At 35.6% G+C, this 23,751-nt stretch overlaps 1 protein-coding gene across 4 annotated transcripts in view; it reads left to right on the forward strand.

Moving 5' to 3' along the window:
* Positions 1–23,751, forward strand: part of PDE7A (phosphodiesterase 7A) — a 75,161-nt gene that overhangs the window by 48,526 nt on the left and 2,884 nt on the right. For all 4 annotated transcript variants that reach the window (XM_021555616.2, XM_021555617.2, XM_021555613.3 and 1 more), the window contains 9 exons: positions 10,397–10,548; positions 12,223–12,286; positions 14,536–14,631; positions 17,660–17,760; positions 19,959–20,090; positions 20,395–20,486; positions 21,109–21,253; positions 22,085–22,181; positions 23,166–23,246. In XM_021555616.2, coding sequence (XP_021411291.1) covers positions 10,397–10,548; positions 12,223–12,286; positions 14,536–14,631; positions 17,660–17,760; positions 19,959–20,090; positions 20,395–20,486; positions 21,109–21,253; positions 22,085–22,181; positions 23,166–23,246 — 960 coding nt within the window. The remainder of the gene's footprint in view (positions 1–10,396; positions 10,549–12,222; positions 12,287–14,535; positions 14,632–17,659; positions 17,761–19,958; positions 20,091–20,394; positions 20,487–21,108; positions 21,254–22,084; positions 22,182–23,165; positions 23,247–23,751) is intronic.

Genomic DNA, 23,751 nt, shown 5'->3' on the forward strand with positions numbered 1-23,751 from the left:
CACTAGCTATATTCTGTGGTTCTAAATATTTTGCAATGATCATTGCTTACGTGTTTTGCATAGGACTTATGTAGTGGCTGTCAGTCACAGTGCTGAAGCATTAATGTTATTCCGTGTTTTGCTTGGCTAACTTTGGTTGTTCAGCATTTTCTTTTCCTGTCAATGATGTTTTGAGAAGAAGTTGAATGTCTTTCAGCAGGGGTAGCTAATAATATGCTGACCAATCTCTTTTCTAATATTTATTGATAGGCTCTTAACCCAGTATTTTATTGGTAATTTGGAAGAGTAGTGAATTTTAAATGCACTACTTTGCTTCATAACATTATTTGAACTTAAAACTTCAACCAGTGTTGCCAAAGTAAAGTTTGTCAGTGCTTATTTCTCAAGACAACTTATGTATCTTCTTGGGCATTATAAGCTCAGCATCTATATCTTCATCTCAGAATTCTGTAATTGATACATGAATATTCAGTTTTTTAACCTGTCTAGAAGTATTCTCAACAGTAACTTTTGAAAAGTTTGATTTTAGGAAGATGGTTGAAAAAATACCTTTGTGAGAGACAGTGGAATGGGAGTCATATCTGAAGATTATTAAAAGCAGGATTTGACTGATGATTAAGCTTTGTTCTATGGTAGTTTTCCTTCTATCTACATTATCTGTTATTCCAGAAGGCTCCTTTTTATAGGTAATTGCAGGAATTACAATTTGTTGTTTTAACAACACTGCTTCATGGTGAATGTGGAAAGTCAAGATTATATTCTTTTTGTTGGTTGGCAGTTGGTTAATGTTATCAGTTAGTAAGTTTTCTGCTACTATGTTCTCTTGGTTATGCCTGCATGGTATCATGGGCATAACGTCAAGATAGCATTTTAAATCCACCATTCCTGGAAAAGAGAGAGCAGCCAGACAGCTTTCTTCCTCTGAACTCACTGTTGCACAGTAAAATGCATACATTGTAATGTTTTATTGAATTGACTGTAGAACACGGGATATACTTTTGACCCCATGAGAAACAAGAAGGGAGTTTTGCAGTTCCCAGTGAGAATACAGCATGTATTTTTGGTTTTCAGGGAAGTTACTGAAAAAGTGATCACAGTGGTTATAATCACTCTTACTGTCTTCTGGTTTACAAATAGGCTATGGTTTACATGTGACCTCAGAATTTTCTTTACATTACTTGAGACATTGTAGACAGTAATTCAGTCTTCAGTGTTGTCAGAATATGTTGATAAAAGCTAATGTGAAACAAAATCTTTGGTAGAGGAATTGGTAAGTGGCAAGATAAAATATTCTGTTTTTCAGAAATAGTAAACCAGCAGTAAAGTTTTAGGCTTTGGTTTTCTTGATATTGAGAAGTTGTCAATAATGTCTATTTTTATTTATACCTATGTATGTATACACACTACATGTAAGAAATTTTGATTATTGGCGGTGTTCCTAGCATGCACAAAAAAAGGCACATATTATGTGGCCTAATCACTCTCTGTTTCTCCTGAAAAAAAAAACCCAAACAGTGAGTGCGCATAGTGATATGTACACTAAAGCCAAAATGAATAAAGATCAAATAAATAATTAAGATAACAGAAAAAAAATATTAAGGTTTGTCATATGCAGACACAGCTGAAATTAATGCTTTTAAGCTTCCTTTTAGGAAAGGGTTGTTGGATATAGTCTGGAGGAACCAGATAGAAAAAATGAATACTTTGGTTTTGCAGGGAAGAAGCATGGTTTTCTTCTTGTTTATCCTTTTGAGCCTGGCCTAGAATAAGTAAGATCTTGTCAAAAAGGCTTTTAGAATTCTCTCCTGTAAGTCTCATCTGAGCATACTTCTGTAGGGAGATGATGATGTTGCCAACACATGGGGCTCTGTTTTGTGCTTTATAGATAACCAAATCTGTCACATCTATGAGTTAAAATATCTTAGAAAGAAGAAGGGAATTTGAATGAATCAGTATGTGTTTGGTAACATTCAGGAATGCTCAGTTTTGAAGAAAATAGTTGCTTGCATATAGTGTAATGGGTACAGTATAAGACTTCATTGAGACTTAGATTATTCTTCTGATTAGCTGTGTATGGAGCCTTTTTAGAAAGAAAGAAAGAGATATTTTTATAGGTGATGAACAAACCTAGTTCTCTTCCTTTAGAGTGCAAATACATGGTGAAATTTCAGAGTTTCCCATTATTATACAACTTTAAGACTGGTTACTTGGAAATTACCATTTGTGGAACATATAAGCTATTCTGAGATCTGGCAAAAATGTCAGCATGTGCTCTTTCAAGGCTGTTTTTAACTTTCTGGTTCTTAGCTCATGAACTGTTTGAAAATGTTTACCTTGAACAGTGAATTTAGACTTCCCTTGGCTGAGACACCAGAATTCAAAGAAGAGACAAAAGTAGAAATGCAAATTGATTGCCTGAAACAATTTGAAAAATTCTTGTGTAGCAGCAGCTAATGATGCTTTTGGACTTTTGCAGGGTCCAGATTAATTTCAATGCCCTTTTTTGTTTCAAGAAACTAGAGGAATTACCTATTTGGTTATATTTAATAGTAATTGCCTGTCTTGTTCAGTGGTCTACCATGAAGAAGGGTGAGTTTCACAATGAGTAAAGTAATGCAGGAAGACTCATGTGATCATAGCTTGAAGTTTCCTTTTGAAAATACCATCACTATGCAGTAAAAAGCTTGTGCTTGAGACATTACTTCAAAAGCTGCCTTTCTGTGACTGCTGCAATACTGAATTTGTCTTCTAATTATTCACAGTCCAGATTATTCAAATAAACTGCGTTCCACAATGTGAGAGAAATTTTGACTTTGATTTAGTTTGGAGAATGCAGTTACACAGAGGGAAATCACAGAAAATGCTCCAAATACAGTTGTATTGGCCAAATGAAAATAGTGAGCTTGAAGTGAGCTTGGTTAAGGAAGGTTTGGGGATAAAAAGTTCTAATTGAGAATATAGGTCAGGTTTGTTTTTTTTCTTTCATTATTCGAGAGACTTGTTTTGCCTACAGTTTCTTCTTTCCAAGTTACTGTAAAACAATGTGTGTGCTCTGGGGTCTTGCACAGGTTCAGGCCACTCTGTATTTCATTGGTGGCTTAAGTTTGACCATAGAAGAAGACAGATATACATTCTAATTTTTTTCCTGTTTATTCTGAACCTCTGCAATGTGTTCTTTCTCCAAGTACCTTATTTGGACAGGCTTTTTTTTTTATATGCTGGACAATTTGGTAGAAAATATATAAGAATTCTCACCTCTGCTCTCAGTTTGACTTTTTGTATTGACCATCATATAGACTGGTAAAGGAAATTTATTTTCTCTTAACCATGATGGGTTACTTTGCAATTCTTCTTTTATTTCTGGTGATGAAAAATAGACAAAAAAAGTTGAGTTGAGGGTTCTGTCATTTGTTTACTGTAGAACTGAAGATTTCTAGGACACTGACGAGAGGTGAGTTTTTCTGGGAAGATAGCAAGAAAATGATTTGGCAATGATCTGAAATATATTATCCTTTTGGGAAAACAGTTTGAACCATTATATGTCATGTTCTTCAGGAGGATCAGTATCTTGACTAACATGGCATAACCCATTTTGAAAAGGCTGTGTTTGTATATATTTTGTATATTTGTGTTCTGATGATATTCCTCTACATATTTAGCTTCAGTGACATTTCTTAGTTCACAGTATGCTGTTGTGAATTGCAGATTTGCTGTGCCCAATGAGTGGATTAGGGTTAAAAAATCCCCAAAAACACAACTGCAGGATTGCTGGGTGTATGATTCAGTGAACTGGTATGGAAAACTGCCTTGTATGTAGTTTCCTAGTCCTGAGATTATTACAAAGTGTTATTCATTCAAGCACAGAAATGGCAGTGTTTAATTAACTTAATTTTGTATCTTTCCTGAGATGTTTACAGAAATTTTAAGATGAGCCAAAATTAAAAAGAGATAAATTAGTAAAGTCCTGTACATACCTTTTCATGATGGTCTTTTTACACTTCCTACTGCTGTGCAATGACTTACAATAAGTGCCATTGGAGAATTGGTGCTTATTTCATACTGAAGTAGTCTAATCTCTTGACTTTGAGCAAATTCCCTCAAATTATCTCTGCTTTGAGCAGAGGATTGGACTAAAGAACGTTCAGAAGTCTCTTCTGTCCCTTCCCACCTAAGTTATTCTATGGTTCTGTAGCTCTGTGCTTTGCTAAGGCAGTGAGATCCTTTTGTTCTGTAAGACCCTTCAGGAAAAGTTATCTTTGGTGATGGTGATGCCTAGCACTTCCCCTCCATCCAGGAGCATCTGATGAAAGCCACTAGAGTTTTTAATAGAGTTGTAGTACTACTAGACTTTCTTGAAACTTTTCCCCAATTCCACTCAGAAGACACTTGCAAAGCTATGTTTATTTCATTAATCCTTAACCCACAGCATATTTTCCAGCAGTCATTATTATTTGAAAAATAATGGAAAATATTTGGAAAATAAAAAAATGTTTATGAATGTGTATATAGTTATATTCTGTACATTGAAATAAAAACAGTATGGCTTCATATTTTTTTAAGCAGAAGAAGTGGTGGAGTGCCTTACAGTGATGCTAAATGAGTCTTCTAAGTGGTTCTAAGAAAGACAGGAAGTATAATGAGGTAATTTAGACCCCAGTAGTCTAAACTGGTCTTTTTATGTAACTTTAAAATCCTTACTAAAATTATATCTTCCATATGAAGTAATAGTTTTATATAATACTTGAGGACTGAATGTTGTAAAAATATTTTAAAATTCAAACTATGAGTGGTAAATAGACAAGAGAGGTAAATAGCAGGACTTAATTAAAAAAACCCACAAACATTCATGGATCTAATATAGTGCATTTCTTAATGGTTTGATGGGAATAGATGTGAAATTGGAATGCTTATGGGTCCCTCTAGTGGTGTGAAATGCTAGATCATATTTTCAAATTATTTGTAAATTGAAAATTATTTGTATCCTGGAAATATAGATCTTTAGGTGGTTTAACCATCCTTAGATGTTTTGAATTGGCATGTAAAATAGAATATTTCTATCCAACAAATATTTACAGGTAGTAGAAAATTTCCGATGATATGTCAGGTTTAATGATAGTATCTGCTATGTAAAACTGTTAAATGTGCAGTTGGGTTAATATGGAAAATTCATGAGAGATCACTTCAATTAAAAGAAGATAATTCCTTCATATTTTTTGGGGAAAAGCCTCCTGGTGGGCCTGTGTTACCTCAAAGTTCAATTTTTACATTCAAACATAGGAAGCATCAAATACTGAAATACTTTTTTTTCCTTAATTTTTTTTTATTGCCAGTGATACCCAAGATCCTCAATTATGCTCTTTTTATTGGTGTGTGGCAAAACTCACTGATTTTTATAATGGATAGTTTTCTGTCTGCCTTTTGGGCTGTAGCGAGGAGGAAATGGAGATAGTTCTTATAGCTGGATAGCCTTGTTTTAACCAGATTCCCATCAGAGGAAGTCTATCTTTGCATTATAAGAAAATTGAAAATTTGCATTATAAGAAAATTGAAGTATATTGCTAGGATTTAAGGTTCCATTAATAATTAAACCAAACTATAATTTTCATTCTTCATTTTGTGAATGGTCCTTAATATACAAAATATAGAATAATTTTGAGAATAAATCCAGTTGTACATTGTGATCTTTTAAGTGATTGTCACTTATCTTACTTTTTTTTATATTGGTATAAGAAAAATATTTAATACCTCTGAAATGTGCTAAAATGTTTTATTTTAGGTTTTCGTGAAGTTAAAAGATTGGGAGTGGGAAGAGATTAAAATTAGCGTCTCGGAATACAGATGAAATCTGTTGCATGAAGGCGACTTGTGTTATTTTATTGCTATATATGCATCACATTAACAAAATAACTGATAATAATAACCAGAATTACTTATTTTTCTTTATTTTAGAGAAAGGAATTTTTGATTATACCAGCATCTCACTTAAGATGCTTAGAAACAAGAATATAACCATTTTAATCAAACAAACCAAAGGCCCCAAAATCTGGGATTGCTACTTTGGATGATAACTCTAATTTACAAAAGAATGGCAAGAAGAATGTCATTGGACAGCTGCTGTTGAGTAGGCACTAAGGCCTACAGTTTGATTTTTGGTTCCTTGAATCAAAAGCACTTCTCAATACTGTAGTCTGCTCCTTAATGTGCCCATCATCCCAACTTTGCTTTCATTCTCTTTCAGTTCACAAGGCTGTAAATGTCAAATTTATTTTATCATTCTAATGTGTCCTTAAACTGTCCTTGTGAGCAAATGGTCAATAATGCATATTAGAAAGGCTTTTAGCACACTGAAGGCTCCAAAAGAAAGAAAAAATAATTGGGCTGGGAGATGTTTTTGCAGCATGCTTGTTCATGAGCAAATGCAGTGCACTCTTCATTCTTCACTGTTTTCTTTACATGATCTATACATTACTGAACCTTGGTGTGGTAGGTTCTCTGAAATTAGCATCTCTCTTCATGATTCGTGATAGAAGAGGGGAGGTTGTCATTCTCATATTAATCATGCATCTAAAGGGAATGAATGTGCCAGGAGAGAAATGCCACATTTCCATTCTACAACTGTATAATTCATGTTACCAGTCTTTTCCATTAACTGGCCTTAGCTGATCTGCCAAAACCACAAAGCACTTGGTTTTTGTATCCTTAATAATAACTTATCTGTGAGGGAAAGGAAAAGGCAGGCACAGTAGTTGTCAGTGTTCCTGCAGCTGAAGAATGTATCTTCCCCTCACCCCCTTCCTTGAAAGCCAGCTATTTTCTGTTTCAGCCTCCCCTTTAAATTAATAACCTGTCAAACCTCTGCATCTGACTTGCTTATTCTGAATTGTCCTGGGGTAAATATTTAACTGTTAAAGAGAGAAATTTAGTTTTTGGGTTGGTGTAGTCCCACAAATCAGGTACTCTGGAGCTGCAGAGGGATGGCAAGGCTCAAAATCTCTTTTCTCATTTGGAAGTTACTCTGGTCATTTCAGATCTAAAGGATAAAGACATTTATTTAGTCAAGGTGTTATTACCTAGCTTGGGCTATCCATGTGCAATAATTACCAGCTCAAAGGGAAGTGCAAAGCTCAGCCCATGGGGAGGAGCAGCCCCAGGCCCCACCACAAGCAGAGGGCAACCATCTGGAAAGTGACTTGGCAGAAAAGGAACTGAGCCTCTTGGTGGGCACCAGGTTAAACATGAGGCAGCCATATCCCCTTTCTGCAAAGAAAGCAAGTGGTATCCTGGGCTGCATTAGGAGCAATGTTGCCAGCAGGTTGAGGGTGGTGATCCCTCTCCTGTATGCAGCACTGGAGAGGCCTCGCCTGGAGTCCCAGTCTGGGCTTTCTAGTAAAAGAGAGACATGGGCATACCAGAGAGAGTCCAGCAAAGGGTGAGGAAGATTAAAGGGCTGATGAGAAAAGGCTGAAAAAGCTGGAACTGTTCAGCTACAGAAGGTTCAAAGGGAAACTTCTCAATGTATACAAGTACCTGAAGGGAAAGTGCAAAGGAGACAGGGCCAGACTCTTTTCAGTGGTGCCCAGTGTGAGGACCAGAGGCAGTAGGTAATGGACACAAACGGATGCACATCAGGAAACACTTTTCCACTGTGAGGGTAGGTGACCAAGTGTTGGTGCAGCTAGAGGGCTCGTGGAGTCTGCATCCATGGAGATGTACAGAAGCCTCTGGGAGATGGTTCGGGGCAGTATGGTCTAGGTGACTTGGCTTGAGCAGAGGCATTTGACCAGATGAACCTCATCTGGTACCTTCCTACCTCTCCAGTTCTGGGATTCTGTAATAAGCAGCATTGCTGCTAGGAAGGCTGGAATAATGTAAGCTTTGTTTTTTTTCTTTTAGGAACGGGTAGAAAAACTAGGATTAATGTGTAGTAGTAGTAGTGGTTTTGAGCTATGCAAATTGGTGAAAATTTAGAGAGCTTAAACATATTTGTAAGATTAATAAGTGTCAATAGTGTACTGTGAAGCGAATGTTAGTTCAGCTTCACAGAAGATCAAGTAACTTGTTTACCTCTTACCTCAATCATAATCAGAAAAATCCTGAAGCAAGAAGATGAGCAACCCCTCCTAAATTACTTTGAAAACAAGTATAGGTGGAACACAGGCCTGTACTGCCAAATTATTGCATTTCTGTGCTCTGTTATGTACTTTGCTGCCAGAAACTGCTGTTTTTCTTGTAGTACTTACAGCATACTAGTCTGTCCAAGATTAATGGGTGGTGCCTGTGATGGTGAAACTTTATTTGTAGCATGACAACAGAAACAAGTTTTTGTTAACTGTAGATCTGTTGAAGACTACTTGAGAACAAGAAAATTATCTATGCCTCCAGAAAAGTGCTCATTTTTCCTGCTTTAGATATGTTGTTTTATTGAGATTTAGTGAAGTTTCTGGCTTTTGTGTGTGACTTTGTGGATATTTTAGATAATTTTATAACCTAAATATAACCATTTAATATTATTTTTAACCCAATAATTTCTGTTTTGAAATTTGGCTCTGAAGGAATTGGATCAAGATTGAGGGGGAGAAACTTCTTATCTGTAGCATACACTGCATTAGGAGCAGCAGCTGTATTGCTCCCTGCTTCTCTGTTACACAGGCTGGTAATGCACAGACTGTAACCTCATGGTCACAAATGTGTTTAGAAAAATTGGTAGAGTAATGTAGCATGACAGAATCTATTTATTTTCCTGCTGTACACATGAATGTTGCTTTATAAGTTGTAGTACATCTGTTTACTTAATAAAAGAACCCCTGGGATATATTATAGGTAGCAGTGTCTTCGGAGGAAGAGCCCTTGGCCTTGAAAATGATAGCTTGAAGAAAGATACTTCATATGGAGATGTCTGTATTAGCCCTGAACTTCAGTGTCTTGAAGTGTTTCAGGCATGTCTGAAAGGACATTCAGTTCGTTCAGTTTAATCTCTGTTAACACAGACAATTGATAGAGAATGGTGCTGTGTTTGATTAGATACTCTACGATCATGCTACTGTCAGCTCTATTTAGAGGTGTTTTTATTAGTGTATTTTGGTAATTAATATATTAATTTAACATTAATACGTTAATGAGCTAGCATAGAACAGAAAGTAAATTGGAACTTCTGCAGGGAGAAGAATTTAAATGGTTAAAGATTTATCCTATGTAGAACTAAGCTGCTGTGACTAGGAATCACTGAGGCTTTTAGTTCAGATTGTTAATAAGGCCATACCTTCCTGTGTACATTTTAGACTGACTTTAGGAACAAAAGCTGTAACTCCTTACTTCACCATTTTGGAAGGATAAGAGATATGTGCTACAGAATTGTGATAATGTTTTTTTTTTTTCTTCGATGATCTGCATTTTTGAAAAAGAGCACATTGGCATTGACTTCCTTACTTAATACCTCCTTTTAAAATTTTATTATTTGACGTGAGTCATTTCAGGAAGGTTGACTGGATATAAAGATAAAATTATTAGCTTCCTGTTGGTTATATTAAACTGCTATTGGGGGGCACTGTTGAAAAGAAAGTAAAGGCTGATTTGGCCTAATGTATTTCAAAATCAGAATATCTGGCTTGCTACAAAGGAACTGTAGTTCTGTGTATTTTGATGCTGGGGTTTCTAAAACACTTCTAGCTTATCAAATGGAACTGGACATAAACTAGCATTCGTCATTTGTGTAAATCAGTTAACCTAATAAAAGTAAAGCAAAATATTTGAATTAATCTTTGAAAAGAGGCTGAAATAATTTTCTGTTGTGTTTTCATCATACTGGAGAACAGAATTAGATATGCTGTGAACGCAAATGTCATAATTGTTTGGCAGAAGAGTGTAGTTATTTGCAAAAGAACAAAAATTACTTGAGTGTGTTTAAGACTTCAGCATAGTAAAGAGATTTTCTGAGCTCTAAACTGTGTAAAAGTAATTTGTATTTGCTCAAAGCTTACTTGTATCTCCTGTATCAACACTAATTTTCTGATACTCTTGCTGGTGTGCACGTCATCTTAGATTATTTATTAGGGACATGGATTGGATGTGTATACAGCAGTTTTCCAAAATAATTTGTTTGCAGCATTTTTTTTTTTAACAATATCCATAATATTTTTGTCCTTTCAATAACGGAGTTCCTTAAAAAGATAAGTTGCAGCTATGATTTAAGTATTTGTCTTTCTTCACAGGATGCTTACACAGAACATATTTTTTTCTAATCCATGGCTCTGTATTTAGTATTAATAAAAATATCTGTATTTGTGCTGAAACATTTGATACTCAAAAATTGCATTATCTTTATACCAGACTTCCCTGAGCACTTGTCTTTTTGATAAAGGTTTTTTAGAGAGAGTGTTTATTTTCTTGTTTTTTGTAGCAAATTCTGAAATCGAGGTCTCTGTGTCTGCAAGAAATGTGAGAAGGTTGCTTAGTTTCCAGCGATACCTGAGATCTTCCCGTTTTTTCCGTGGTATCACTGTTCCAAATTCTTCAAACATTTTAGATGATGATTATAATGGACAAGCCAAGGTTGGTTGCTTTATTTTTTTTAAAGTATGTTTTTCTAAAAGCTTGCTAATATATATAACTATATCACACACTAAAAGTGCAACCAAATACCAATTTTAAGCATATTTTTTAATGTATGTGTGTATGTATTTTTGTGTGTTTATATATACGTATATAGTAGTGAAATCCAGAAAATTTCATGGTTAGTAGCAAACTCCTCTACTGCCCACAAGTAGAGGATGATTGTTATGTGGCTAGTGTTTTTGTTGTTGTTATTGGTTTTTTGTTTTCTTGGTTTGTTGTTTATTGGGCTTTTTTTTTAATAACTGGTGAATTAAGGATGCCCTTGAATAATTGAAGAAAAAAATGAAGAGAGGAAAATGTATCTGTATTTAAGAAATATAATGGATCATTTTAGACAATTATTCCCTTTGATTTTTAGTCTAACTTCACTAGTGAACAACTGGAAAAGTGACTACCTAAATTCAATAAAGTAAGGAAAATGGATTCTTCAGGGCATGCTTATGTCCACCTAACTTTTTCTTTTCTAGAAGTAGGCACTTCTAGAAAAGAAAAGTGATAGCTGTAATACAGTTGTGCAGCACTAAAGCAGGGAAAGCAGATCCTGGGAAGAGAGTTGGTACTAAGGGAGCAGCTACCTAGATGAAAGGCTGCTGTATTTGCAACAGAGAATGGAAAGTGCTGAAGGGGGATTGAGCAGGCAAAGGTTATTCAGGTCATTCAATATCCCAAGGCCTGTGTCACTGCATGTAGTGCTTTTTTGTCATCTGACACAGAAAAAGGATACACTTATAATACAATATTCAGGATGTATCCATGTTGACTATCATCAGGCTGTGGTGGACAAAGAAATCTGGTTTTACCCAGAGAATGGATCTTAAAAATGTACATGTTTTTTAATCATAAAAAGATACTGTTAATGCTTTTGTTTCTTCTGATAGCAGAGTTTTAGCAGCTGGTAGAGAAAAGATAGAATCAATAATTAGATCACAAAACAGTGTTACCAATCTAATGAGAGTAGGAGAAGGCAGGAATCTGTTGTAAAGTGTGCCGGACAGGTATTTTTGATACAAGTAAGGGAGGCAAAGATTGGGACTGCTCCACTGTGGTGAGGCCTCTTGTACTGTTGGCTATTCTTGGTCATCCCTTTTGTGGGAAGAACAGTTCATGTGGAACAGCTGTGATAAAGATGTACTGGTTCAGTGGGGTGAAAAGTCAAAAGCCAGGTTCTTAAATTAAAATGCTTGTAGAATGGCTCAAATATCTAGTGAATCATCTATATACTGTTCTATAAGCAGGAGGAAAAAGGAAAAGGTAAAAGACCACATAGAGATGAATTTGCTAGTCTGAATTCACAGTCATTTTGCCATACGATTTCTGATTTGAACCTAATTGTTTTTAATTGTCTTTTGAGAAACTGCCTAAGAGTTGAAAGGAAGATCTCCAACTTGTTCTGTCAAGGCACTTCTTATTAGTTTTTTTTCCCAGTATTTTTATTTGTAAATGTGTAATGTGTTGCAGTTATAAGACAAACTTAATTATTTTTTTACTGCTATTTTTTATAGAGAAATTCTAAAGACTTGATCTGTCTCTGAAATCTTAAATACTTCTCTGATCTACAGGAAGATAGGCATATACTGATTAAAAAATGACAGCTTTTGTGTTTCTTTTCAGTGTATGCTGGAGAAGGTTGGAAATTGGAATTTTGATATTTTTCTTTTTGATAGACTGACAAATGGTGAGTTTACTTTTGGTATTTCGTTTGTGCTTTTTCTTCTATGCATAACTATGGCACTTATGTTGCAGTGTTGTATGTGATTGTTCACTAAAAAGTGAAAATTCCATCAGGTAGTACTTTTTTATTTAATAGATTTAATCTGAGTCCTAGTTTGCCTGGTCATGTCTTTAAAATAATGATACTGTCAGTACTGATACTAATAATTGATTTTTAGAAGAGGCCTTTGATGTACTTTATATGTTTGTATTCTCTCTTAGTAATTTATAGTAGTAATTTGATAGAAATTAACAAATAATTTTATGATCTTTGACTTCTTTATTTTCAATTATGGGGTGCTGGTAATTTTTATGGTTCTTTCCAAAAAGTCATTTATATCGAACAAGTATTTTTCTGGTAAATGTAGTGTTAGATAGACTAGTTCTTTTACTTTATAGTGCCATAAGAGGCATGTTTATGTTAATCCAGTATAATTATGACATAGAATATCTGGAGAACTGGGAGTTCAGCAGAGGGAAGCTGGTGTACACCTCACTTGCACAAAATAGAAAAAGGAAGAGAACATATTGGTAACTTTTGTGTGCCCATTACTAATAGCAGTAGGAACTACAGGAGTAGTTGATTAAATAAAAAAAAAGCCCCAAGTATTGCTCATTTGTAGGCAGAAAGTAATTGTGCTGAAAAGGAGGAGGGAGGGCTGCTGCAGTGGGTAGGGTGAAGTTTTGCATTATAATGTCAGCAATGGCAGCTAGGTTTTGAACAGAATAGAAGGAGGAGATGAGCAAGTCCAATATCACAGTGACATCTGTGCCAGTGTGGGAAGAGAATGGAGGGCAGCTCTTGCAGATTTTGTAGCAGTCGTGTGGAGTAGGTAGCAAAGTTGCAATTAAAGTTGCCAGAACGATAAATTAAGATCAAAAAGGAGAATGTTGCACCAAAAGGTCTTTTTATCTTCTGTTTCATTGAAGGGGTGCTTGGCTTAACCAAATGTAAGAGTAGTAACCTCATAGTTATATTTAATACAGAAGATGGATAGAAAAAAATGAAAATAGCAAGTACTTGTAAAAATAGAATGCTTATATAGATAAACTTTACATAACTGAATGAAAAAAAGCTATGTGTACAAGTTAACATGTAAGCATAGCTTCTTTTAGATTAGTTTATCAAATAGGAGAAATCTGAAGTCATCCTTCTCATAAGAATCCTCTCTGGCTTTTAGATGTGCTTTTTGCAAATACATTTAAAGCACTACCAGAAGAGCTTCTGTTGTGGAAGCCTTACACACCATTCATACCACCATCTATTTTGCATTCTAATTGAATCATTTTAGGAGGACATTTTGATCAGGCAGCATTGGTCTTGCAAGTTTGTAAAGGCGGAATGCTATATATAATACTCTGCTGGATGAGCTGCCCTGGATGAACTGGTATGGAAGAATTTCCCCAGTAAATGTTGTTCCAAGAGTTGCATATTTATTTAGTTGTGAGGATGTGACATGAGATTAATTCCAGCCTAGTAATAAGCTTGATTTAGAAGAAATTTTTGTCTTCTTGTACCTCAGCTTCCGTCTGTGCTAGGTTCTGTAATGCTAAATGAAGATTGTCTGCCATGACGTTGTTTACAGAGAAAATAATGGAGAAGCTATTAAAAAATAAACATTGTGGACTGTGTCTCTTACAGTTTTACTTATTTTACCACTGCAAAAGATTATAATCAAGCTATGAGTACACAACATATATTATAAGCTTGTAAGAGTATACATTTTTTGTAGAGTGCCAGGTGAAATAAGAAACTCAGCAAAATGTATTATGAAAATGGGAGTTAGCATATTTGCAATGTCCTCTAATCAACAGTGTCGTCTAGCTTTTCTCTTTGCCTGATTACATTTGTATATGTGTTTGTGATAAGTTGCATAGATATAAAAACAAAATGGAATATAATTATAATGGATTTGCATGTTGAAATGGGTTTTTTAATGTTCAGTAACATTTTCTTCCTATCAGTTGCCATTGGACAGTTGGTGAATGCATTAGATTTAAGCAAAACCACTGGTTGCTGGAGACAGCTAATAGAAACTTGTCATGTAGTAAGATTTAAATATTTATGAATTGGTGTAGAATATCATGACTTGGTGTAGAGAAGTCTGCTTGTATAATTTTTGTGACCAATTTGTTTGAAATAATACATTTCTTATGGAATAGTCACTGATTTCATTGCTTCCAATGAATTAGTATTTTCATCTTATTTTTTAGGAAACAGTCTAGTCAGTTTAACCTTTCATCTGTTTAATCTACATGGACTAATTGAACACTTCCAATTAGATACGATGAAACTTCGTAGATTTTTGGGTAAATACAGATTTTTATTTTGATTAATATTGCTGTTTATCTGCATTTTTATACCTTAACTGAAGTCCTGATTTTAGTTTAGCAATAAGGTTTGAAGGGTACTGATGCAGTCTACATTGTGCAGTGATTTAAATTATATTAATTGAGATGATCTCTCAAAGTTTTTATGAGTATAGAATTTTCTGTGTTAAATCCAAATAAGTATTAAGAAGTTTAATAGTTTCATAGCTGATGCTGTAATCTATTTATTAAATATATTTAGTATCTATTAAACAATCAGGAATATATGTGACATTGTGTGACATCTATATTGGGGAAGCTGGACAGTTCCTTTCTTTGTTCTGATGTTTAGTTCTGCACTGATCTATACTTTTTCCAATTATACAATTTCCTATATACGAAATATGTCAGAAATATGTTCTGATGCCAGTTTGGTGTTATCTCTGGCTTGCTCAAATTCTCCTCCAAGTACTTTGCACTGTGGACATAGTTTCTCCCTAGACAGCATATAGGAAAATTTTAATTTAATGTGTGGGCCTATGTCACTGGAATGCTTCTTTGAAAATAATTGTAAATATTCAATATATAATTGTAGAATATTCAAACCAGTGGTATATTCACTTGACAGAGCTGTCTGCATCCCAGTATATAGGTGCTGGTATGAGACCTCCTTCTTTTTGTTCTTCTGTAACAATATCTTTAATTTTGTGAAGAGGGATGATTTTTTTAACTGACCAGGAGAAACAATTTTCTGGTCCCTTTCAGCAGTTTTCACAGTTTCTGAGAAAACAATTCTGTGGTTACAAAGCGTGTCACTTAACAGGGGAGCAATCATTTGGAAGTCTTTTCTCACCTTTCAAATAAGAAAATGTTTTTGTTTTCACAATGTAGTTCTCTTTCAGTTTAAAACAAATCAGTTCTGTCTTGCATTTCATGTTGTTTTAACCATTCCTTCAGTTTCAGGAATGTTAATCAGTTGACCTTAATGACTGATATATTGGAATGGAGGAAAATTATTACAGAAATCTGGTTTTAGGCTTCTCGAGTTCTAACTGAATGTGGTTTATTTTTCTCATCTAGTTACTACTTGAAAGACCAGTTAGAAATTACTGGCTTAGTTAACTGGTTATCAGAAGATGAGAGTTGTAACTACATATGACTTTGCAAAGTCTTAATCCATTAAAATGAGATTAGATTTTGAAGAAGGCAAAATTTATACTAAATTTGAAATTCAACACCTTTCCGTTTTTGGTAGTGCTTTCTACTTAATATCAGTAAAAAGCTCTGTCCTAGTCCATTATAAAATCAAAGAACTTTTCTTCCAAATATAGCTTCTTAACATGAACACAACTCATTCTTTTCTTTTGCTGCTCTAATCCTAGCAATCTGAAGATCAAATTCCAGAAGACTAGGATGGCTCAAAAGGTCCAGTGCCACACAAAAATCACATTATATGAGAATCTACTAGAGTCTTTTAAAGTAGAGAAATCTTGATTTTAGTTCCCTATGGGATCTTAACTTTTTTTTTTTTTCTGTGTATGTGTATGTATACATACACACAGAGTCTTTCAGTGATTTCTATCATCTACTTGGAGATCTGCATCTTCTTACTGTGTCTTTACAGGTTCTTATTCCAGACCTGAACCAGGGGAGAGAAAATGCAAAGCACTACATTCCTGAAAACAGGGTTGTTGTGCTATTCTGATTCTGGCAAACTGTGATCAAAATGTTGACCTGGGTCTGCCTTAATAAAATAAGTAAGTTAGGAAAATTGTAAAGTTCAGGTAGTTGGATCAGCCGACGAAGCCATAAAAAAAATTAAAAGGAAAGACAGGGATATATGCATTCATGCACTTGATGTGAAGAATAGGTGAGAGAGAGTTCTGCAGGTTAATAAAGCCCAAAGATATTTGTGTTGATTTTCATTATTTCTCATAGCTGTCCACCTGTCTGTTGAGTACTATTGAGATGACATGGTGGGGACAGTATTTTGACTTTTCATGAACCTCAGCTTTCACAAATACCATGTCAGTAATACTATAACATTACATTCATAATTACATGGATCCTTTGGCCTTGTAAATTGAGTAGAAAAGAAGCTTGTGGGCATGTTTGTTTGGTGGGACTGACAGACAGGAAAGTGTTCTTTTGAGGTTTGCTTGCAAGAACTAATGTGTAGTTCAAACTATATTCTAAAGTCTTGCCTACTACCTCAAGATTTTAGAGGTAGTAGGTAAGACTTTAGAATATAGTTTGATTGCTGTGCTTCTTCCCTTCAATCCTTTTTAACATTATAGTTTTTTCATTCCCGTATTTGGGCTCATGTTGATGCCCTTCAAAGAATTCTGTCTGTAATGTTCCAGGGTAGTCAGGATGATGAAGGAAAGAGGAGGAGAGCAAGGAAGAAGTTAAATAGGGAATATTGAATCTAGGTGTAGTTAGTGAGACCAGCATCTAAATGAGATTCTTTTCTAAATAGCATATGGGCTTACATTTGCCTGAGTACCAAGTATGAGAAAATTCCTAGAATACATATAGAAGTGGTTTTCCATGATCACTTTCCTGAATGGGAAAGAAAAATACTTCCTGTGATGGGAACGCAGTGCTTAATTCCTCTAAAGTCCTATTTGTTTTCATGTCAGATATGAAGTCATCCTAATGGTTTGGTAAATAGCATAATTTTCATTTTGTATTCAGTGTTGCTTTACCATTCAGACAGATTGTCAAAGACAGCCTTGCCTGGGAAGTTCTCAAAGTCAGAGTATTTCAGATTATATATTGTTTTCAAGTTGTTTAATTTTTGCTCTGAGGTGACTACATGTAGTTGATTTCCTTTCCCGTTTCTTTGAATAAAAATCTTAGAGCTGCACTGTGGTTCAGCTGATGATTTATTTATTTATTTACTGATGCTTTTATGTGTGTGTAACTTGTGATACTGTATATTTCTGTGCCTAATAGGGGCGTATAAAATGGTCCTTGAAAAAATTGCAGTTTTATTTAAATTTGGATATTTGTTATTTTCCTGCAGTTATGGTTCAAGAAGATTACCACAGTCAAAATCCTTATCATAATGCAGTTCATGCTGCTGATGTGACTCAGGCCATGCACTGTTACTTAAAAGAGCCCAAGGTAAGGTAGCATTCTCACTTTTACATCACTCATACACACAGAAATATGTGCTTGTGTGTATATGCATATGAATGGATTGTGTGCACATATCACAGAATCATTTAGGTTAGAAAAGACCTCTGAGATGAGTCCAACCTGTGACCAAACATCACTTGTCTACTACCATGGCACTGAGTCCCACATCCACTTAAACACCTTTGCTTAATCACCTCCAGGGACAGTGACTCTACCACTGGGGACAGCCTATACCTATGTCTAATCCCCCTTTCAGTGAAGAAATAGTTCCTAATGTCCAACCTAAACCTCCCCTGGCATAACTTTAGACTGTGTCCTCTATGCTGTTGCTGGTTACCTGGAAGAAGAAGCCAAGCCGCACCTGGCTACAGCCTCTTTCCAGTTGTAGAGAGCAGTAAGGTCATTGATCTATATATATGAAGCTACATGGATATATGTATGTGTATATGCACATGCAGCTTTTATCAAAAGTAAAGAAACCTAAGAACCTAACAAGAAACACTTTGAACTCTCCCTTGCCTTCCCTGTTGCTGAGGCTGTGAATTCACACTTAATGTGCTTTTCCTTTTTTTCCCTCTCTGAGCTGACATTGTCTTTTGTGTGACTTCCTGTTGAACTAGAGCAGGGAATTAAAGTTGCAGCTATTTAATCTAGTGCTGTGCCCCCGAGACATTTATATAGAGTTGTAGCCTGAGTCAGAGCTGGCAACAATAAACCTGTGTACTTGTCATCTGGGGTGTTTTTTTTCTTCCATAGATTACCATTAGCCTTGCTTTGCTTATCTTTGCTGTTACTGAACAGTTTTGCTTCTACGAGAGGCAGTTCATAGCAACACATCAAGAGTTCTCTTCAGCTTTCCTTTTAAGAAAGAGTAGAGTGACAAACCTTAAGGAGCTAAACTAATTTAGTGTTTGTTCCTTACTACTTAGACTGTTGTCAGGCTGCTTCAAGTGATGTCTTGGATGATTTCAGGGCAAAGTCCTGTCCTTCGTATGAAATTGAAAGCTGTAGTGCTCTGTAGCTAGATGAGAAGTTATCTACCTTGATGCAGATTATCACCAATCTAGTATTCCCTTGAATAGCATAGCTCCTTTATTCTGCTTCTGAAGTAAAAACAAGTAAATTTTGGCTCCATAAAACCTTTTTCAGAGACTCTTTGCCCACTCCTCCCACTCAGTTTCTCAGTGCTGCTCTCAGACCAGTTGGTGCAGTGAGCCTGATCAGAGCTGGTACATGAGGAGCTTTTTTATGGCATTCAGTTTGGAAGCGAGCATTTTTTATTTAATACTCGTGATGAAAGTTTTGTAAAGCTACAGATACAAGAATAGGCTTGGTATTTTTAGTAACATGTACAGCTATAGTTCAGTGTAATGAACTACAGCCCTGTTGAACTAAAGTACATAATAAACATGTGAGGTGTGATAGATGGCAAATGCAATAGGGAACATAAAATTCTGTCCTTGCAGGGTGTTTGCTGCAGTTCACCTATTTATATGGGCAGAACTGTCTTCTCTGTTTTAGTGCAAACTAAAGTTTGTTACTTGAGTTTAAACTTTCAAACCTCTCAACCACAAGAAGGAACATCTATGAACAGTGACAGTAAGTCCATGTAGATGCATGCTGAGTTAATTGCCATGCACATTGAAAATATTTATTCGTGGCAGATTTTCCTCCTTTGGGTCTCTTCCTGGTATACCTTGAAATACTGTTTTGCATAAGAGTAGAAATACATTCTAAATAGTTCTAAGTCTTCCAGAGCATTAGTTTCTTCCTCTTAGGAAGAAAGTGTTTCATGCTTTTTAAAATATAATATGAATTTAAAGCAGAGTAGACACAAATGGACTTGGTAAATGAGAGAGAGAGCTAATTTTAAGAATTTGCTGCTTTTATGGGGTCTGTTTAGGAATTGTGCTTCATTACTAGGCACTAAGGATTTTGTGTGCTGGCAATTCTTAAGAGTGAACCTTGACATTCAGAAAGAATAATGCTTAAACCATTTTTGAAGTTTTGTAGCTTTTGGGGGAGAAATACTATGAAAAGTCAGTGGAATGTTAGTTTTACATCTTCAAGATTTTTTCCAAATTTTGATTGGCTGTTAATTACTAAAAATCAAAAATGCAACAGTCATACACTTTTCCTAAGGCCATGTTGCATTACTAACATTTGTTGGGTTTGCCTTTCAGCTTTCCAAGTCTTTAACTCCATGGGATGTCCTGCTTAGTTTAATAGCAGCTGCCACACACGATTTGGATCACCCAGGCGTTAACCAACCTTTCCTAATTAAAACAAATCATTATTTAGCGACTTTATATAAGGTAAGGATAGAATTATTTGTTTTGTGAAAACCGGGTTTGGAGAGGAGTATAAAAAAGGAATATAAATTGTGATGTGTTTAGCTAGTGATAGGATTGAACACAGACATTGTTTCTATGCCATTGGGATAAAAAATTGTGCAAATTAACTAAGTATTCAAGATTTGTGGGTTTTAACTTCTGGGAAAAACAAAAAAGAAGAGAAGAAAATAAAACACCAATTCCAAAACACAGCCAAATTGTATATAGCTCATCCGTTTAAGAAAAAGGCATTGACTGATATGTGTTAATCCCTTTTAATTCACAGAATACCTCAGTATTAGAAAACCATCACTGGAGATCGGCAGTGGGGTTGCTGAGAGAATCTGGTTTATTTGCACATATGTCATTAGAAAACAGGTATGTTTATACCACATAGTATAGATTATTTTCAGAGAGAAGCAATCTGCCAGCTAAGACAGCCCTGCAAAGCAAGATAAGTTATTGCACAGCAGTTTTGGGTACAAAATATAGAAATCTATTTTAAGAATTCCTGGATACTGTGCTGGTAGAGTAGAGCAGTTCATGGTGCAACGTGATACTTGGAAAATAACATGTATTGCAATCACATTGAAGGAGTGTATTCATGTAGTCAAGCACCTGTTCAGACTAAACTTGGCAGTCTTTTCTTGTTCTGCCACCACAACTGTAGTTTAAAATAGACCATCTTCACCTACTCTTGACAAGAAATAATCCTGAGACAATCAGTTCGTGCATTTTCAAGGAAAAAAAAAAGAAAAATGAGGGGGAGGAAAAAAGCTAAAAACTGTTTTAGTCTTCCTGAAAGCTGCCAATGAAATATTCTGACATTTTGGTGAATGTTGCAGGAATTTTTCAGGAAAATAAAGGAAAAAAAAAGTGAAAATGCTTACTATAAAGCTTATATTTCTATAATAATAAGTATGATAAAATGCCATGTAGATCTAGTGATGACTTGTTCTTAATTGATATACTTTTGGATGTTTGGTGTCACTTATTTCAGGCAGCTGATGGAGAGCCAGATAGGTGATCTCATTCTTGCCACAGACATCAGTCAACAAAATGAGTACCTGTCCATGTTCCGATCCCATTTGGATAGAGGAGATCTATGTTTGGAGAATGCAAACCATCGTCACTTCATCTTACAGGTGATCTTGCTGCTCATATTTTTGAAAATAGCATTTTAGTGGAAAAACTAATTTCCTTTAAAATACTAAATACTGCTTCTGCCAGGCCTTCTCCTTCATAACTGTCTTTTAGTATTTCTGTTCCATTACAAAGAGGTTGTTCCCTCCACTTTAGTTCCCACAGCCAGCACTTCTCCCAGGTGTTGGTGTGTGTTGGCAAGTCTGGTAACTTAGAGCTGCTGAAGCCAGGTGTTTCCAAGACAAGGTTTAGCTTTTCTAACAACTCCATTGCAGCCACAGAACTGTGAAATGCTTTGTCAGAACACATTTTGGGGAAGGAAAGCACTGCTGTTGTGAATCAGTTTGCAGTTGTGCTAGTGAGCTTTAGCAAACTTTAAAAGCAAAAGCCTTGAGCATCTTACGTTTGTAGGCATTTTCTTACTAGGTTCATATTGTGGGCTATACAAGAAAGTGGACAAACAGATGAGAAGTTCAGTCTTGTGCAAGCTATTGCTAAAAATTCAAGCATGAGATCCAGAAATAGAAAATACTGCTTGCTTGCTTTGATGCCTCTTTTTCTGAAGTTATTTTTGGTTCTTGTACCAGTGACTATACTAAATATAGTGGTCCTGAAATACTTTGAGTTAACTGAATTTCCATATTACTCAGGGATGATCATGAGATCTCACAATTCCCTGAGTGTTTTTTAAATATTACAGAACATAACTTTGAAGCACAAATGATAGGTAGGTTTCTTATTCACAAAACTTAAAATAATCTGCTATTAGGAAAGAAATTACAAGCACTTCTGTTGAAGGAAAGGTGATCTAACACTGTGTGTTAACTTGTTAGATGGCTTTGAAGTGTGCAGATATTTGTAACCCCTGTCGGACATGGGAGCTGAGCAAGCAGTGGAGTGAAAAAGTAACGGAGGAGTTCTTCCATCAAGGCAAGTAAGAGTAGAAGTATCTGTTAGTATGGAGAGAGTGTCCAGGAGCCCTAGTCCATTTATATTCAGCACTAACAGAGATGTACAATATAGGATTTTTTTTTACTTTCATGGGTTGTGTTTCCTGCAAAAGATCAGTTACTAAAACTCAATGGATAATCTGCTTAGAATCTGAACCTAGAATGGCTGATGCAATACATCCTTCAGCTGAAAGGGGCTTCAGAGTAATAATTATGGTGATTTTGAAGTTGCCCTAGTGGTTTCAGCAAATTATGGAATATGTTCATCATGTGTCTTCAATATTTAAGCTTCAGCTGTGAGGCCTGTTGGTAAGCAGGTAAGAGCCAGGGAGATTTTTAGTTACTGTGCAGTTTAGACTACTTATGTAAGCAGTTAATAAAGCCTTTAATTGGCAAATGGAGTGAATTTTCTCCATTGTTACTAAATTGTTTTATAATAAAATTAAGGCTAGTTTGGTGGACTTGAGACCTGCTAATTTGCATGTGAATATGGTAAATGGGGAACAGACTGCTTTATTTGGTGCTAATCATGTGAGACTTAATATTGGATAAAGGTGGTAGGGAAGCAGAAACACAAATTGCCTTTATTGAGCAATTTCTGAAAGCTAAGCTATCCTCTTCCATATTGCTGAGGGAGAATTAATTTGTCATTTCTATGACAGTGTAGGAGGTTTTGCAAGAAAGAGGATGGTAATCCTTCAGGAAACTTTTGGTTCTGTGGGGTTTCTGAAATTACTGTTTGATGAAAAATACCAAGTATTTAATATTCAAATACAGTAGTTTTAAGTATTGTTAGTCTGACTGATCTGCTTGGGTTTTTGGGAGATGGGAAGATAAGTAAATGCATTCCACCAGCTGCAGGGTAGTGTCCTTGTTGACCAACACTCATAGCTCATTTCTGTTAGTGTTTGACTTGGTTGGGACTTGATGATTTAATGGTTGCATTATACTTTTGTTTCTTTAGGTGATATCGAAAAGAAATATCACTTGGGTGTGAGTCCACTTTGTGACCGACAGACAGAAACTATTGCCAACATCCAGATTGGTAACTGCATTTCAGTTTGTTTTAGTAGACTTCTTTCAGCATGCAATATGCAAAAAAGCACCTTTTGAATACATTTCCTAGAGGCTAAACATATTCTGTGTGGCAGCACTTTATTATAGAAAGCAATTTTATTTTTATTTGCTATATAACATCTTGTTTATGAATGGTGCTGCCCTGACAGTCCTGGGGCCCCTCTGTTTCCTCACAGAGCAGGTACAGTGTGGCAGGCAGCTGACTTCTCCACACTGCTGCCCAGAACCTTCCTCATCTGAAGGGTGTTTTGGGAAGAAGAGGATCCCTTCCCCTTGCCATGTGGTCTTGGGTGCCTTTTGCAGCGAGCTTGTCACAACCGGGCATGCTGAGTTCAGCTTTTTGGAATGTCAGCATTCCCTTTAAATAAATTCCCTCCCTTAAGGAGGGTGTACGGGCTGTGATGGAGAATGGTGGATACACATTATATTAATAGTTTTTGCTAACCTGACTTGGATTTACATAGTAAAATGTC

The sequence above is a fragment of the Lonchura striata genome, chromosome 1 (genome assembly GCF_046129695.1).
Source record: "Lonchura striata isolate bLonStr1 chromosome 1, bLonStr1.mat, whole genome shotgun sequence".
NCBI lineage: Eukaryota > Metazoa > Chordata > Aves > Passeriformes > Estrildidae > Lonchura > Lonchura striata.